The sequence below is a fragment of the Bos indicus x Bos taurus genome, chromosome X, assembly GCF_003369695.1.
Source record: "Bos indicus x Bos taurus breed Angus x Brahman F1 hybrid chromosome X, Bos_hybrid_MaternalHap_v2.0, whole genome shotgun sequence".
Taxonomy (NCBI): Eukaryota; Metazoa; Chordata; class Mammalia; order Artiodactyla; family Bovidae; genus Bos; species Bos indicus x Bos taurus.
This window is the reverse complement of record NC_040105.1, coordinates 27,935,430-27,952,685: the sequence shown is the minus strand read 5'-3', so window position 1 is coordinate 27,952,685 and position 17,256 is coordinate 27,935,430. Positions and strand designations below refer to the sequence as shown.

Genomic DNA, 17,256 nt, shown 5'->3' with positions numbered 1-17,256 from the left:
CCTGGAAAATCCCATGGATGAAGGAGCCTGGTAGGCTGCAGTCCATGGGGTTGCTAAGAGTCGGACACGACTGAGCGACTTCACTTTCACTTTTCACTTGCACGCACTGGAGAAGGAAATGGCAACCCACTCCAGTGTTCTTGCCTGGATAATCCCAGGGACGGGGGAGCCTGGTGGGCTGCCGTCTATGGGGTCGCACAGAGTCGGACACGACTGAAGCGACTTAGCAGCAGCAGCAGGTGTAATGGAGAAGGAAATGGCAACCCACTCCAGTATTCTTGCCTGGAGAATCCCATGGACTGAGGAGCCTGGCAGGCTACAGTCCATGGGGTCGCAAGGTTCGGCCAAGACCACCATTTAGGTATAAATGCTGTACATGAAAACACTTGTTAAACCATTTCATTGATAAGTTAATAACACAGAGCACCTATCAAAAAGACTAGAGCCTAGCAGTAGCAGCTAACATTTTCAAACTTCTGAAACTCTTTGTAAGTGAATTATTTAAAACCTAATGGTGACAACTTTGTGGCCTGAGAGCTAACAATGTGTCAAAGTCAGTGATTCAACTAACAGCCCTGGGCTCCCTTTACATCAACAGCAAGTCATTCTACTTAAACTGCTGTTTATAATGATTTTGAGTGCTGCTTTCCAAATTGGAAAAGGGAGTCAGATGAACACTAGCTTCAAATCAATTGGAACACTTGAATTCCAGGGACAAAAGCATCTTTTCCTGCAGTTCATTGCTTCCTCTAGAATCCCACTTGACGCATATAAAACTTAAAGGTGTTTGTCTTTTACTTCACCTTCCATTAAAATGTAGACACATGAACATATGACAAATGTCATGGTTTCAAAATTTTGTGACCTTCATTCATTATTGCAACTACAAATTCAGAGACATTTTAGTGCAATTTCTCAGAGCATTGGACCAATATGTATACTTAAATACATCAAAGAATTGCAACTTCAGTGCTTTAGAAATTCAGGTTACTAATCTGAACACATCACTATTTTCCCATCAATAATAAATAGTAGAATGGAATGTTAGACTATGAACATTCAGTTCAATTCTAATCTCAGATAAAGGAGGACATAAATTGGTCTATCTTAAAGAATCACCTCTACACATGCATAAACAATCAGAAATCATGTTTTTTTTATAGAAATGCAGATGCGAAATTAAATCAAATTATTATTAGTCAAGTAGGAATAGCCAGTCGGAGAAGGCAGTGGCACCCCACTCCAGTACTCCTGCCTGGAAAATCCCATGGATGGAGAACCCTGGTAGGCTGCAGTCCATGGGGTCGCTAAGAGTCAGAAACAACTGAGCGACTTCACTTTCATTTTTCACTTTCATGCATTGGAGAAGGAAATAGCAACCCACTCCAGTGTTCTTGCCTGGAGAATCCCAGGGACGGGGGAGCCTGGTGGGCTGCCGTCTATGGGGTCGCACAGAGCCGGGCATGACTGAAGCGACTTAGCAGCAGCAGCAGCAGGAATAGCCAGTACAAACAGTACTCTCCAACTATATTGTTTTTCAGTCACTCAGTCATGCCCGACTCTTTGTGACCCCACGGACTGCAGCACAGCAGGCTTCCCTGTCTTTAACTTTCTTCTGAGTTGGTGATGCCATCCAACCATCTCATTCTCTGTTGCCCCCCTCTCCTCTTGCCCTCAATCTTTCCCAGCATCAGGGTCTGTTCCAATGGGTCGGCTCTTTGCCAACACAGTATGGCAATTAATTATCATTGTACCTAAAAAAACTACTTCTATTAATAATTAAGTTGAAACATAAAAGGGTTGGATTCCCTTTTTTAAGGGAAAGAACAAAAGCTGACAAAGGAATAATGCCTTTGTTATTTTATTAATATAATTCATTCGACATTTTTCCCAAGCAGAACTTTATTTGCATTCACTTTTATTTTCCAAACTTAACTCTAACTTATATGTTGACAGTGTTTAAAAGATAAAATTATATTTAACCTTCATGTGGCTTTCCCCATTTTGACAACCTAATATACCTGCAGCCATGACTCTTCATAAAGGTAATTCTTTTAGGTTGACAGTGAATGGGAGACACAATCCTTATGGCTAGAGGAATAATAGCTGCCAATGAGAATTTCAGAAGTGAAAGTCGAATTTTGAATTGAAAAAGATACTAGATGATTCTGAGAGTTTCTCCAAATTGAGAATCAACTGCTTTAGATTTGGCTTTCTCTTAGTAAGTTGAAATAGGGACACAAAGGAATCGATTTAAAGCCTCTTTCTATATGCTTATACCCTGCTATGCCAACGTTCTTATAGTCTAATGACATCTGCAAGCATTCATGCAGGGTGTGATTCAGAGTCCATGTGGGGCTAATGCTTAAACTAAGATTTTTCACTGCTAATATGATACATGGCTACTGTCTCAATGCATTATCATTAAGCAAAGCACATACGTCTCTTCCCAAAGCAGACAAAGATATGTAGATGTGTGATCAGTTTCTTTGTGGAGTAAGGGCATGGGGAGACCCAAAATATTTTTGTATTAACTCAGCACTTTTATGGCTTCCCATGTCTGCTAGAGACCAGGATATGTGGGTTTGATCTCTGGGCTGGGAAGATCCCCTGGAGAAGGAAATGACAACCCACTCCAGTATTCTTGCCTGGAGAATCCCATGGACAGAGGAGCCTGGTGGGCTACAGTCCATGGGGTCACAAAGAGTCAGACACGACTGAGCGCATAGGCGCACACACACAGCACTTTTAGTTAACAAAATGATCTGGAACATAGTCTCTGTACTTCTAACAAGGCAAGGCTGCTTTCCTCTTTCTGTGCACATACATGTTTCTTAAATCATCTTTGCAGATGTGTGTGAACCAGAGGTATCTGTGCACTATCTGTGAAGGGCAATAACAGAATGTTACAACCCATTTAGCAATAAACTATGCATCCTTTCTGCAAGTCTTTGCTTACATTTTATTTGCAACATTTCACCTCCTCTATAAATTTTATTTCATAGTGTTTAGTAATTTCTGGCAACATAAGTAGATACCCAGATGGTATCTCTTTTCTCCATAAGCCAGAAATAATGTCTCAATATAAATTCCAATCCCATCGTTTTATGATTTAGATTCTAAATGTTAGAAAGCAGCAACACACACAAATATTGAGACAATACCTTGAGGTTAAAGAGAGAGCCACAAAATCTAGGTATATAAGACAGCAACCTGTGATATCATTGATTCAACAGTAACAAGATGAAAAGCATACCTGATAACACAGGCATAAAGACCACTGTCCTGCAGTAACGTTGGTCGGAACCAAATGGAGTCTTCTTCCTTGCTCATTCTACTTCCATCAAAGGCTATTGGCTCTTCAAAGTCTCCAGGACCAGAGCTTTTGTACCACATCAAACTGAGTCCAGCACTTTGGGCTAGGGAGTAATTGGCTCTGATATAACCATAAAAGAGTGCACATTTGATGCGAACAGGCTCTCCCACCAAAACTTGGTATTTCTTGATATCGACAGACCAATCTGTGCATCCATCAGCTATAGTCAAAAAAGAGAAAGAGAAAAAAACATTAGAGAAAACAATGGGAGCAATTAGGTTATTCATTCATTTATTCATTCAACAATATTTATTGAGCATCTCTATTGGACAATTTTTCCCTAGGCACAAATGGTGCAGTGATGGATAAAACTCCGAAGGGCACTGGAAAGTAATTTATCCTACTAACAAACAATATATTCAACACTTAGTTTGCTTCTGATGATATTTATTCTTACTTTAATCAGTGTGACAGCTACTGGCTTATGGCATTCCCACTCTAAATCCAAATGTTTGTCTGTTTTTTTGAAAATAGGTCTGGACCTGTGAAATAGTTTCCTTTGCTAGTTGGCACTGATGTTTTCTTAGTAAAGGGTGTTGGAGAGACTGCAAAGGAAAGGGTTTTGCTCCCTAGCTCCAGCATGCTTGCTTGGAAGATTCTTGCAGTGTGCATTGCAGCAGATTGATAATCTTTTAGCAGAGCCTCGGGTGAGACATCTTATGGACAGCTTTTCCCCGATACCTTAGAGGGCAAGGCATCTCTGTCTAACTGCAGAGGGCAGGCTTCCAACCGGTTCTACCAGGGTGTCATCTCAGTGACTTTAAGCCTTGCCTTTTCCCGGTGAGGTCTGGATTTCACTCTGGGAATGGAGGACACGAGCTTCTTCTTGGAGGCTCTCTCTCAGCTAGGGGTGACGGCAACCATTCCCCTATTCTTTATGGTTTTCTTTTGCTATGGACTGAATGCATTCTCTTTAGACTCGTATTTTGAAGCCTTAATCGAGAATGTAATGGAACATGGAGGAGGGACCATGGGGAAGTAATTAGCTTTATATGAAGTCATGAGGGCAGAAGCCTTAGGAAGAGAGTGGTGCTCTTATAAGAAGAGACACCAGAGCTTGCAGTCTCTCTCCTCTTACGTACTTATAGAGAGATGTCACGTGAGCACACACCAAGGAGGTGGCCATTAGTAATCAGGAAAGAGGGCCCTCACCAGAAACCAAATCAGCCAGCACTTTGAACTTGAACTTCTCAGCCTCCAGAACTGTAACACATTTCTGTTGTGTAGGCTACCCAGTCTATGGTATTTTGTTATGGCAGCCCGAGTAGACTAATACATCTTTCTTTCTTACTAGCCAATCCTTCAGTACTCCAATAACCTGTTGCACTGAACAATCTCTACACACACTCTCTGTATTCAAATTAGTGTATGATTTTTTTTCTCTCTGGACACACACTAATAAAGTGAAGAGTAAGTCTTATACAGCCAAACAAGGCAGAAAGTAAGACAACAAAAGTGGGTCATGTTTATTTAGTAGTGGTTTCACAGCCAGAGACAGAGGCAGATCATTACTTTGCCCTGATTTCTGGGAGTATCAGGCAGAGTAAAGTAAAAACCACGGTGGGACATGGAGCTGATGGCATGGGGACTAATTGGGTTTTTTGGGTTTCCTTGTAGCACCATCTTTCAAATGATATCTTGGTACCATTTTTATCACTTCTCCCCCACTATATCCCCACAACAGCAACAGGTCACCTTACGACAGGTCCATCACCATTATTATGATCATAGAGAAGTTGTGGATTCCAGCTTAGAGAGGGAAGTTGCCCCACATCTAGAAAGATAATCAATTTGCCATAGCTCACAGTATATAAATGCTGAGTAAAATGGCAAAAAAAAAAGAAAAGAGGACCTCTAACAGCAAGAGCGTGTGAGTACTGCAAGCAGGGTTTAACTCACTTGAGATTAACAAAAGGGCAAGCTAAAGGATCTAAGGACAGGAAAAATAATGGAGAATTCAAGACAGGGAAAATGATCAAAATGAAAATGAAGATGTATATTAGAGCAAAGGTGACACATTATGGAATTAGCCAAATTTCTTAAAGTATTATCTAATATCTGATGAGCACTTAACTACATGCTGAGCTTACAAAGTTTCATTCATCTTTCATAAATATTCATTTAGGCTTGGAACTCATTGTTCCCTCTACACTGAACTTTTCACACCAACCAACTTGCATGGATTCCTCCTTACCTTCCTCCACATGTCACCTCCTCCAAGACTCCCTAACTGCCCTGCCAGCAAAACCACCTTCCTAGTCATTTGATCCAGATTGTTCTTTCATATTTTTTTTCATAGGACTTATTGTTCTCTGATGTCATGTACCCACTTTTTGCTTGCTTTGTCTCCCCAGTAGAATGTAAGCCTCCTGAGGTCAAGGACTTGGTCCCTCTAGTTCACTTCTTCAACCTCAGTGCCTAGAACTGTGCCTGCTAACCAGCTCAACACACACTGACTAAATGAATGAGTGAATGAGTCAGTGAATGAATTCTTGAGTAAATAAACAAAATAATGTCAACATCAACAAACAGACTCAATACCAGCTAATACATGAAACTTCTGGTATTCTCATCTAGCTCATCTGACCCTAGAATTCATTTTCTCTACCACCATAGTATTGTCTCCTAATAAAGGCAATTTAAATTTCACACCATTATTTAGTTACTTTAATTACCAAATTTTGGTCTAAGATTCCTAATAAAACACTGTATTAAGGTACTATCTAGAGTAGATGTGCTGGAAGCTTGGTGGACATCAGCAATGTCCAAGTCATTACCTCATTCCTATCAATGATTGCTGCTTAGTGGGCTCACCACACTAAACAGGATGACAGAACTGTACACAGAGATGTCAAGGTTACACAATTACATGCAGTACTTATCAACACAATTTTGTACATTTGTCCCATTGCATGAAATGCATCCTAGGTGGGATCTTTAAACAGTTAATTCTGGCAATAAGCATGAAATTATCTTGTTTTATTATGATATGAATTACAGTATAATTCTAGAATTACACTCCTGTAACTGAGGCCATCTGTCACACAGGAGACAGCTGCCAGGGCAAAAGGCTGAAACACCTTTAATGTAGCAGTATAGACAGTGACATGAAATTACTCAGACTCTCCAAAGATTTGTAAGGTAAAGCAGAATGCCTGAAGCTAAAAGCAAAAATATTTAGCCTAGAAACTTCTAAAAAGTTAGTAACAAATACAATTGAGAGAACAGAGAAGAGTTGAGTTGGGGGACAGATAGAGACATTGATACATACTTTCAGAATCTGCTTACTAAGAATAATGTTGAAAGAAAACCATAAATATTACAGAAAATTGAGTTATTTAGTACTTTATCTATGGCAGAAAAAAGTTTCAAACAGCTTTGATTCACACGCCAAGGAAAAGGCAGAGGTGAAATGAAGAAATAACAGCCCCTTAGGTATCAGAGACACCTATGTTCATTTTAATAGGGAAATAGTGCATAGGTTCTACGGCTTAGGAAGTTTTAATACCATTAAACTATAAATACATGATGTTCAAAAGTAAACTATAAACTTAGTAACATGTTAGTACATTTGGGGGAAAGGTGGAAAATAACATAAATAACAATTCAAGATATCTTCAAATATTTTGATAAACATTTAAATAAATGAACATATATTTTTTTTCAAAAATTAAAACATTTTACTAAATGAAATCAGTGAGGAGTGCTATTTTTTCCTTTGTTAACATGTCACATTTGCACACATTCTCACTCTGCATGTATCACAATTTTCTCCTAAATCATTTGAAAATAAAATAATGACATTTCACTGCTGAAATACTTCAGTATGCATCTCCTTTGAATAAAGACATTTTTTTCTTATATAGCCACAAAGAATTTTTTTTAAATCTCATCCTACGGGATGTCTCAAATCTTAAAGGAATATGTGGTAACATAAAACCTAACTCTTGATGACAAGAATTGCTACTGATAGGTTCACTATTTCCTTACTTCAGTACACAAGCTCTGTTGGCTTGGAAACAGTTATTCTAAGCCAATAATATTTTTATATTTCTAGACACTGTTAATTCCATTATGTCAGTTACCAGGTAACTTTTATTATTTTTAAATTATCATTGGGTAATTCTTCAGGAAAATAACATTTAATCAGTTTTTCTGCCTTTCAGAATAAAACACCCTTCTATAAGCCTCTGTCAGAAAGTTAGATATTAGTATTCTCTTTCCCTGGTGGGAGGATTCCATGGAAATACTCTAGTTGAATGTCTCTTATACAGCACATACTCCTTCAGTGTCAATGTGAATTTCTGAAGCCAAAAAGTTGCACTGAGGGAGTGAGAGTAGGAAGCACGATATTCATTTATTTTTGTTACCACCTGTAATGTTGTAGGAGCTTATATGAAGACAGTGATGGAATTAAGATTCAGAACTAATTTCCTTACAAGTAATTCATATTGATGTACTATTTCATAGACAAAGGCTCCATAGATTAGATAAATGTAAATACACTCAAATGATATTCACGAATGCATTTTTAATTGTCACTATTACTATAGATATAAGGGCTCAAAATATATCATGGCAACAAATTTGCAATTTGCATTCTTTAAAATAAAAAGTCTAATCGTAGACCTTATCTGTAATGTATCCCAATAAGACAAAGTAAGACTTTACATATAAAAAGGTAAATTATGTTACTCTTCAAGTATCCACTTGGATAGGTACACTGGAATAATGAAACAATAATTAAGGCATCTGTGATAATGTAATAGAGGTCCCCCATCACCTTTATTGGAAAAGAATCCGCCTGCAATGCAGGAGACCCCTATTTGATTCCTGAGTTGGGAAGATCTGCTGGAGAAGGGATAGGCTACCCACTCCAGTATTCTAGGGCTTCCTTTGTGGCTCAACTGGTAAAGAATCCGTCTGCAATGTGGGAGACCTGAGTTCCATCCCTGGGTTGGGAAGATCCCCTGGAGAAGGGAAAGGCTATGCATTCCAGTATTCTGGCATGGAGAATTCCATGGACTATACAAGTTCGTGGGGTCGCAAAGAGTCAGACACGACTGAGTGACTTTCACTTTCACTATGACCTTTATTAAACTTATCTATCCATCCTCCAGTAACTTTGAGTATTGCCTGCTAGCAGTTTATAGTTGTCTCCTTCTCTTAAAAATTACCCTTGATTAACAAGAGCCACCTTGGTGGGAAATTTACATCTCCTTGGGTCTGCCTATTGCCAATAACTGACTGATGTGAGTGTTAAGGAAAAAAAGGTTGTTCCTTTACCTCCAGTAGGAACAACTGTACAGGGCAGTTAATGCTCCAGAGCTTCTCTGTGTGTGGATCAGGCCAAGCTTAGAGGTTAACTGTGACCTCCTCACTCAGCTCTCTCCCCTTTTTTGCCCTGCTTTCCTCTCTCTCTCCCTCCCTTTCAGGCTTTCCCTGAAGAGCACTCCCTTAGTCAATTGTGTACCTCAAAATCTTGTCTTCGGCCCTGTTCTAAGAAATCCAATCTAACACAGATTTATCCATGGAGCAAGAACTATTTTCATTCCAGTTTCTGTCCTCGGGGCTGGAGACATCAAGACCTACAAGGCATAGCCCTTGTTTTCAAGGAGCTCAGAGTGTAACAGAAGACACAGACAGAAACTGAAAGCACAATGGAAATGCAATGATAAAAGGATGCACAGAGCTACTCAGGAATATGTTCCATGAAGAGAAAATATTTGAGAGGTTTGTCAGAAGGGAGCCATACAAAGAACTGGCAGAAAGATATTTAATTTGGAGGTGGACATGAACGCAAAGGATCTTCCCTATGGCTCAGATGGTAAAGAATCTGCCTGCAAAGCAGGGGATCTGGGTTAGATCCCTGGGTCAGGAAGATCCCCTGAAGAAGGAAATGGCAAACCACTCCAGTATTCTTTCCTGGAGAATCCCCATGGACAGAGGAGCCTGGTAAGCTACAGTCTATGGGGTCACAAAGACTTGGACATGACTGAGCAACTAACACACTTACATGAATGCAAAGGCACAGAAATAAGAAATAGCAGAGTTTTGCAGGAAATACAAATGGCTCTATGGTGTACAAACAAGTTTAAAGAAGGAAACAGCAAGAGATGGGGGCAAGTGGGCAAGGACAGATGGTGGAGGTATTTTTATGAGATGCAAAAAGTATGGCAGGCTCTTGGAGACCATCCCATATTTTCAGATGTGCTGTGCTGGCTGAAATTTAAGGCAGGCATGTAAAGTAGAAGGTTTTAGCCAGGAGAGTGATGTTACTGAAGGTCTGAAGTTGGGCAGTGGTAGTAAAGAAGGAGAAATGGGGTGGATACGAGGAAGATTTAGGAGGTAAAGTTGGCAGGAGTAGGTGAATGACTGAATAAAAGCATCAAAGAAGAGGCATTATGTTAGTTTACTCTGCAATTCATATCTTTCATCAGAGACTGAAAATTGGCTATTCCTGTCCAGTGGCGGTATCTGTGAAATGTTTTTTATAATGCCTTCATTTAAAATTTTCAGGCAATGAAAACATAATGACTTTTTAAATGACTCACAGACCTAAATGTGTGTGTGTGTATATTCTTTTTAAAACTTCTAATGATCAAAACCACATACCTGACATATTTGTATCACTTGTCTCTACATCTAGTGTCCTTGGAAAAGGCAAGCTTCAGACATGACCATAGTTACAGGGTGTCAGCCATGCACATACAAAGAACAGAAAGGCTGAGGCTAGATTTTAATGAGAATTCTGCTCTTTACCTGCACTGGCTGCTACTCTTTCCAGATATGAACTTCATAAATTGAAACCTGGCAATGTTTCAATCCATCCAGGAAAGAAGCAGAGATGACCCCAAAATTGTCAGCAGCAAGGATTGCAGCAAATTATGTCATAAATTAACCTTTATAGTGTATGTTGTTTCACACAAGGTTTTATTTTCATCTCTACTTTTTGGATTATGTTTCTCTGATATGGGATATTGCCAGATTCTTATCTTTAAAAAAATATACATATATACACACAGATATATATATATATATATATCTGTGTGTGTATGTGTGTGTGTGTATATACAAACAATGTAACACTTTTGAAAGAGCTCATTCACATATGTTGGAGAGATTTGTGTGGGTGTTAAGAACTGAGGTTAACTCAAGAGACTCTGTCAATTATCAGGAATCCAATTTCCAAAGCCTAGAAGCTATCATCTGCTACACTCTAAATGTTAGGTCATCTCCAGGTGGGAGCGGCCCTTGGTCAGGTGTTGTCAAATTTCTTCTAAGATATGGTCTCCTCTTTATCAGGAGACAGGTGATGGATGCCAAGGCAAATAGGATCCAGGTAGCATAGTTAACCGGAGAAGGCAATGGCACCCCACTCCAGTACTCTTGCCTGGAAAATCCCATGGACGGAGGGGCCTGTTGGGCTGCAGTCCATGGGGTCGCTAGGAGTTGGACACGACTGAGCGACTTCACTTTCACTTTTCACTTTCATGCATTGGAGAAGGAAATGGCAACCCACTCCAGCGTTCTTGCCTGGAGAATCCCAGGGACGGGGAGCCTGGTGGGCTGCCATCTATGGGGTCGCACAGAGTCGGATACGACTGAAGCGACTTAGCAGCAGCATAGTTAACCCTCTGTCATGCCTTAGCCTTCACATTCTAGCAAGTATTTTAGACACTAATATACAAAACCCCATGCATTGCATAACACACAGTTGGTAAGAATTTATTCTTAAGACTATTTGTATTCTTATGATAAAAAGAAAAAAAAGGAAATTACAGGAATATTTTCATAGTTTCATAACCTGTCCTTTGGTTTAATAAGTTTCTTATCTCAGCTGAGATCATAATTCCATAAAAAGTTACATCATGATGTTTTACAGAATATTTTATAATAACTACATAAAAGCCCATAATCGTGTTACATATAACTTACTTAGCTCTTTGGCTGTTAGACTACTTAAAGTTTCCCCCCATTTTTGACTGTTCTAAATATGCGATAATATAATATGCAGTGTGCTGCAAACTTCCTCTCAAAAAAAGTATAATTTCCTCATGAAATAATTCCTGAAGAAAAATTCCTGGATCAAATAATACATTTTTAAAGGCTTTATACGAAATTTTAAGATTTTTCAAAAACTGTTTCATAATCTCCTTTCATAATAGCCATCTAAAGAAAGTGAAAGTGACTCAGCCGTGTCCAAATCTTTGCAACCAAAATGGACTATAGAGTCCATGGAATTCTCCAGGCCAGAATACTGGAGTGGGTAGCCTTGCCCTTCTCCAGGGGATCTTCCAAACTCAGGGATCAAACCTAGGTGTCCTGCATTGTAGGCAGATTCTTTACCAGCTGAGCCACAAGGGAAGCCCAAAGTGATCTAAATAAGTGCATATATCACTTTATGTGCTAAGATTGTTTTAACTCCTATGCACTATTTATTAAACTGAGCACCAAGGTATAGTTTGCAAAATTCTGTGTCTCTATTTACAAAAATATAGTGTAATCAGAAACATCACTCATCTGATAACTGAATGGCAATGCTGTCACAGCTATCATGTATCAACTCTGAGTTCAGTTCAATTCAGTCACTCAGTTGTGTCTGACTCCTTGAGACCCCATGAATTGCAGCACGCCAGGCCTCCCTGTCCATCACTAACTCCCGGAATTTACTCAAACTCGTGTCCATTGAGTTGGTGATGCATCCAAACATCTCATCCTCTGTCGTCCCCTTCTCCTCCTGCCCTCAATCTTTCCCAGCATCAGGGTCTTTTCCAATGAGTCAGCTCTTCGCATCAGGTGGCCAAAGTACTGGAGTTTCCAGCTTCAACATCAGTCTTTCCAATGAACATTCAGGACTGAGTTCCTTTAGGATGGACTGGTTGGATCTCCTTGCAGTCCAAGGGACTCTCAAGAGTCTTCTTCAATACCACAGTTCAAAAGAATCAATTCTGTGGCACTCAGCTTTCTTCACAGTCCAACCCTCACATCTATACATGATGACTGGAAAAACCATAGCCTTGTCTAGACGGACCTTTGTTGGCAAAGTAACGTCTCTGCTTTTTAATGTGCTGTCTAGGTTGGTCATAACTTTCCTTCCAAGGAGTAAGCGTCTTTTAATTTCATGACTGCAATCACCATCTGCAGTGATTTTGGAGCCCCCAAAAATAAAGTCTGCCACTGTTTCCACTGTTTTTCCATCTATTTGCCATGAAGTGATGGGACCAGATGCCATGATCTTAGTTTTCTGAATGTTGAGCTTTAAGCCAACTTTTTCACTCTCTTCTTTCACTATGAACCTCTGATTTAACTCATCATACACAGTTTGCTCTATTTAAAATTATTTTTATTCAACATTATAATTTTATCCATTCACTTCTATATAAATTTTCAATGAAAGACTTGGTTAATTTCACTTTTTGTATCTCCACAAAACCGTCTAGTCAAAAAAGGGTATGTGCATACAAATAGGTCCAAAAGTGTTACCAATCTCAGGAATTTTATACCTTTGTGACATTTGTTGGACACTGGATTAAATATCAACATGATGAGCAGCAAACCAAACAGAGATCAAATTTTATCTCTTCCCCATCTTAGAGACACCTACCAGGAAAGATGTGGCAGGACAGGCACCCTGCAAACCAATACTTAAAATTTTTGATTGGAGCATAGTTGCTTTACAATGTTGTGTTAGTTTCTACTGTACAGCAAAGTGAATCAGCTATATGTGTATATATTCCCTTTTTTTGGACTTCCTTCCTGTTTAAGTTACCACAGAGCATTAAGTAGAGGTCCTGTGCTACACAGTAAGTTCTCATTAGTTATTATTTTATAAATAGTATCAATAGTGTATATATGTCAATCCCAATCTCCCAACTCATCCCTCCTCTCTCTTTCCCCTTGTGTCCAGAAGTTTGCTCTTGATGTCTGTTGCAATTTGATCCTTAAAAGAGAGTAACAAGGCTTAAGGCACATATTTACTTTCATTTTGTTTTAGAGGATATAGCTGACTAGACTTCTATTTTTTATTCTTGCAAGTAATAAAAGTCCTTAAATTTTAGAGCAATTCCAAATGAGCTATTGTTTGAAGCAATGAAGACACAAAATCATGTATTAGAGTCCAAATCCTGTTTTAGTGTGTTTCCACATTTGTTACTGGCCACCTACTACATGTGACTCATTGTACACATGAGTGTACAATCTTTGCCTACAGCAAAGATTATTGAGGCTAGGGTTGACCTTGAGGAAATCATCTTTTAATAGGGAAGTACGTGTCACAAACTACATATAACACAAGGCAGAATGGAGAAATGCTACAAGTAAAAGCAACATTACTGAGGAAACACAGAGTCAGAGGTTTTGTTCCATCTCAACCCAGAACTGGTTTCTATTTTTCAAGTAAACTAATGGAGGAGAAGTATATAGTGGGGAAGATCAAAAAGAATTTAAGAAGGAGAAGGAATTTTAACTGTGCCTCAATTCAAAATGATAACTGGGAAGAGAAGATGCCAAGTCAATGAGATATCTCAGATAATAAAGGGTGAGGTTCTAAAACAGTGGGATGGTGTAGGCAGAAAGGCATAACCAGGTAAAAATAAGATCATAAAGTGGGATGAACAAGATACCAGGAAAGGACAAAGGAAATTGAACTTAATACTGAATCCCGTAGATGACCAGTTTCAGTGTGCATCAGCATCATCAGGAGGAATTATCAAAAGATGATTTGTCTTTAAAAATTTTGTATTATTATTTTTGTTGTTTTTTAACAACAATAAATAAAATTTAACAACAACAATAAATAAAATGTTATTTATTGAGGTAAAGCCAATTAACAATGTTGTGATAGGTTCAGGTGGACAGTGAAGGGACTCAGGCATACATATACATGTATCCATTCTCCCCCAAACTCCCCTCCCATCCAGGCTGCCACATAACACTGAGCAGAGTTCCCTGTGCTATAAGTAGATCCTTGTTGGTTATCATTTTAAATACAGCAGGTGTGCATGTGCATCCCATACTCCCTAACTATCCCTTCCCCCATCCCCTCCCCGCCTGCAGCAACCATAAGCTCATTCTCTAAGTCTGTGCATCTTTTACTGTTGTTTAAACAAATGTACTTGTATCATTTCTTTTTAGATTCTGCATAAAAGAGATATCATATGATATTTATCTTTCTCTGAAAAGATACATTATTTGGCTTTACCATTAGGGCTTTGATTCAGAAGGTGTTGATTGGTAACTAAGAATTCACATTTCTGAAAAGTCCTGGATGATATTTCTGTGATGACACTTTGGACAATCACAGCTCTATTCAATGTAGAGAGTGGAAAATATCCATGAGTGAAGTGGTTTGATCTACATTTTAGGAAGATAACTCCAGTGGCACTATCAAGGATAGATGGAAGGAGACAGCTAGAAACAGGGAGGTAATTTAGAAAGCTCTTAAAATAGTAGTGAGTGAATGATAGTTGCTCAGTTGTGTCTGATTCTTTGCAATCCTTTGACTGTAGATGGCCAGGCTTCCCTGTCCATGGGATTCTCCAGGCAAGAACACTGGAGTGGGCTGCCACTGCCTTCTCCAGGGGATCTTTCCAGGGATGGAACATGGGTCTCCTGCATTGCAGGCAGATTCTTTACCATCTGAGCCACCAGAAAAGCCGTGTACACCAGGGAAAATAGAGATGAAGTAAAGAAGTGGGGGACATCGTAGAGGTGGAATCAACAGGATGGGGGGACTGATCAGACAAGACAGATGAAGGAAAGGAGTAGTCAAGGGTGACTTTGAAGTTCAACCCAGGATTCCTCAGATGATTGTGACATCATTAAAGGAAACAAGGAGTAGAAGCAGGTTCAAGTCAGCAGATGACAAGTGTGGTGGGGTGGGGGTAGAAGACTCATTTGTTTCTTCCAGCACATTTTTAACATTTATCACAGGTATTTATACAGCAGAATGCATTGCTTGCATTGTCTAGTTTGTGCCACAAAAGCACTTCTGTGTATCTCTTTCATATTGTGAAGTCTGCTGGGCATTAGATACCCCTAGAGTTAGAGAAACATTCAAGAGAAATGGGAATGAAGTCTAGTGTGCATTTTAATATGCATTTATTTTCATATGAATAATATCACAGAGATTAATTGTCTATTTGATTAACTTCTTGCAGAGATTGTGGGGAAAATTAAACACACACAGTCTGTATATTGCTCCTTCAAGTGAATTTCTAAGTCAGAATTTTATAAAAGGTTAGAGCCTTTTTTTTTTTTTTTTTAGTGATGCTGAGTCTATTTTTATCACTGTAGAAGTCTCATGAAAATACATAATATGCTGTACACAGATTAGCTTTACACAAAACTATCTGGATATTCATCTGCATTTATATGTGCAATTATACATCTATCATGAAGGGAATCTATTGACAGACTATATTTTATCCAGGGTATTATAAGCAAGTATCTGTGTACCTGCTGCGTGATCTTTGTTTTTCATGTGTAAAAACAGCAGTTCCTTTTTATTTGTGCAGAATTCCTTCATTTACACAGTATTTTCATAAACACTATCAGACTGCAGCAAGAAAAAAGTGGTAATAAATTCAGAGAAAAAATAATGGGGGATTTTTTTTTTCATGTATACTTAAAGAGCTGCTGCTGCTGCTGCTGCTAAGTCGCTTCAGTCGTATCCGACTCTGTGCGACCCCATAGATGGCAGCCCACCAGGCTCCCCGTCCCTGGGATTCTCCAGGCAAGAACGCTGGAGTGGGTTGCCATTTCCTTCTCCAATGCATGAAAGTGAAAAGTGAAAGTGAAGTCGCTCAGTCGTGTCCAACTCCTAGCGACCCCATGGACTGCAGCCCACCAGGCCCCTCCGTCCATAGGATTTTCCAGGCAAGAGTACTGGAGTGGGTTGCCATTGCCTTCTCTGACTTAAAGAGCTAGGAAAGAAAAAAAAAAATATATCAAGTATAGAAGGTTTCTTTGAACCTTAAAGTCTGCTTTCCAGAGATTTTGTTGGCATGCTCCCAGCTTCTCTTTAAATTATCAAAGCAAGTTTAGATAGTAGGAAATTACATTGATTCAGATTTTGTTGTTTTGGGTTTTGTTTTCCCTGTCTTTGAGAGTGTAGTCTCTGGGTATGAGAATAAATTTATATACATTTTTTAAGGGCTGATAAATTTGAGAGGAAGCACTTATGTGAAAAAGTATACTGGGCAGTTGTTAAAATGGACATCTACTAAGTTCAAAGCAAATTTACGCGGTTTCAGTTTTACTTTGCAATTAAAAGATCAAACTGCTGGCTTAACTGAGATTATCTTCATAATCTTTTTATTAATACTGATTAAACTCAAAGCTAGAGGAATCTTCTGACCCAGCAGATGTTACTTCATTATAATGTTCATCACAGTTAGTTATTATTATTTACATAAAAGTTTAAATTCTCAGGGAATGGCAGTTCGCTTTTTATTTAGTTCACTAGTAAATACTTTAAAAGAGGAACGCATGGCGTATATTGCTTCATGGTTCATCCAGCTCAACATCCCTACTTTGGCTGCTGTACCAAACCCAGGTTCCTTGATGTACCTCTCAAAGGTTCAAAACTACATCCTTAGTAGTCACACCATGACCCATTCCTTTAATATATTTCAAAAAGGAAATATTTGAATTGGGAGGGGGTAGGCAATGGCACCCCACTCCAGTACTCTTGCCTGGAAAATCCCATGGATGGAGGAGCCTGGAAGGCTGCAGTCCATGGGGTTGCTGAGGGTCGGACATGACTGAGTGACTTCCCTTTCACTTTTCAATTTCATGCACTGGAGAAGGAAATGGCAACCCACTCCAGCATTCTTGCCTGGAGAATCCCAGGGATAGGGGAGCCTGGTGGGTTGCCG

The 17,256-nt window shown here is 39.2% G+C and overlaps 1 protein-coding gene across 1 annotated transcript in view; it reads right to left on the bottom strand.

The window, feature by feature from the left end:
• Nucleotides 1-17,256, bottom strand: part of IL1RAPL1 (interleukin 1 receptor accessory protein like 1) — a 1,448,054-nt gene that overhangs the window by 692,235 nt on the left and 738,563 nt on the right. The window contains exon 3 of the mRNA XM_027533998.1: nucleotides 3,257-3,536. Coding sequence (XP_027389799.1) covers nucleotides 3,257-3,536 — 280 coding nt within the window. The remainder of the gene's footprint in view (nucleotides 1-3,256; nucleotides 3,537-17,256) is intronic.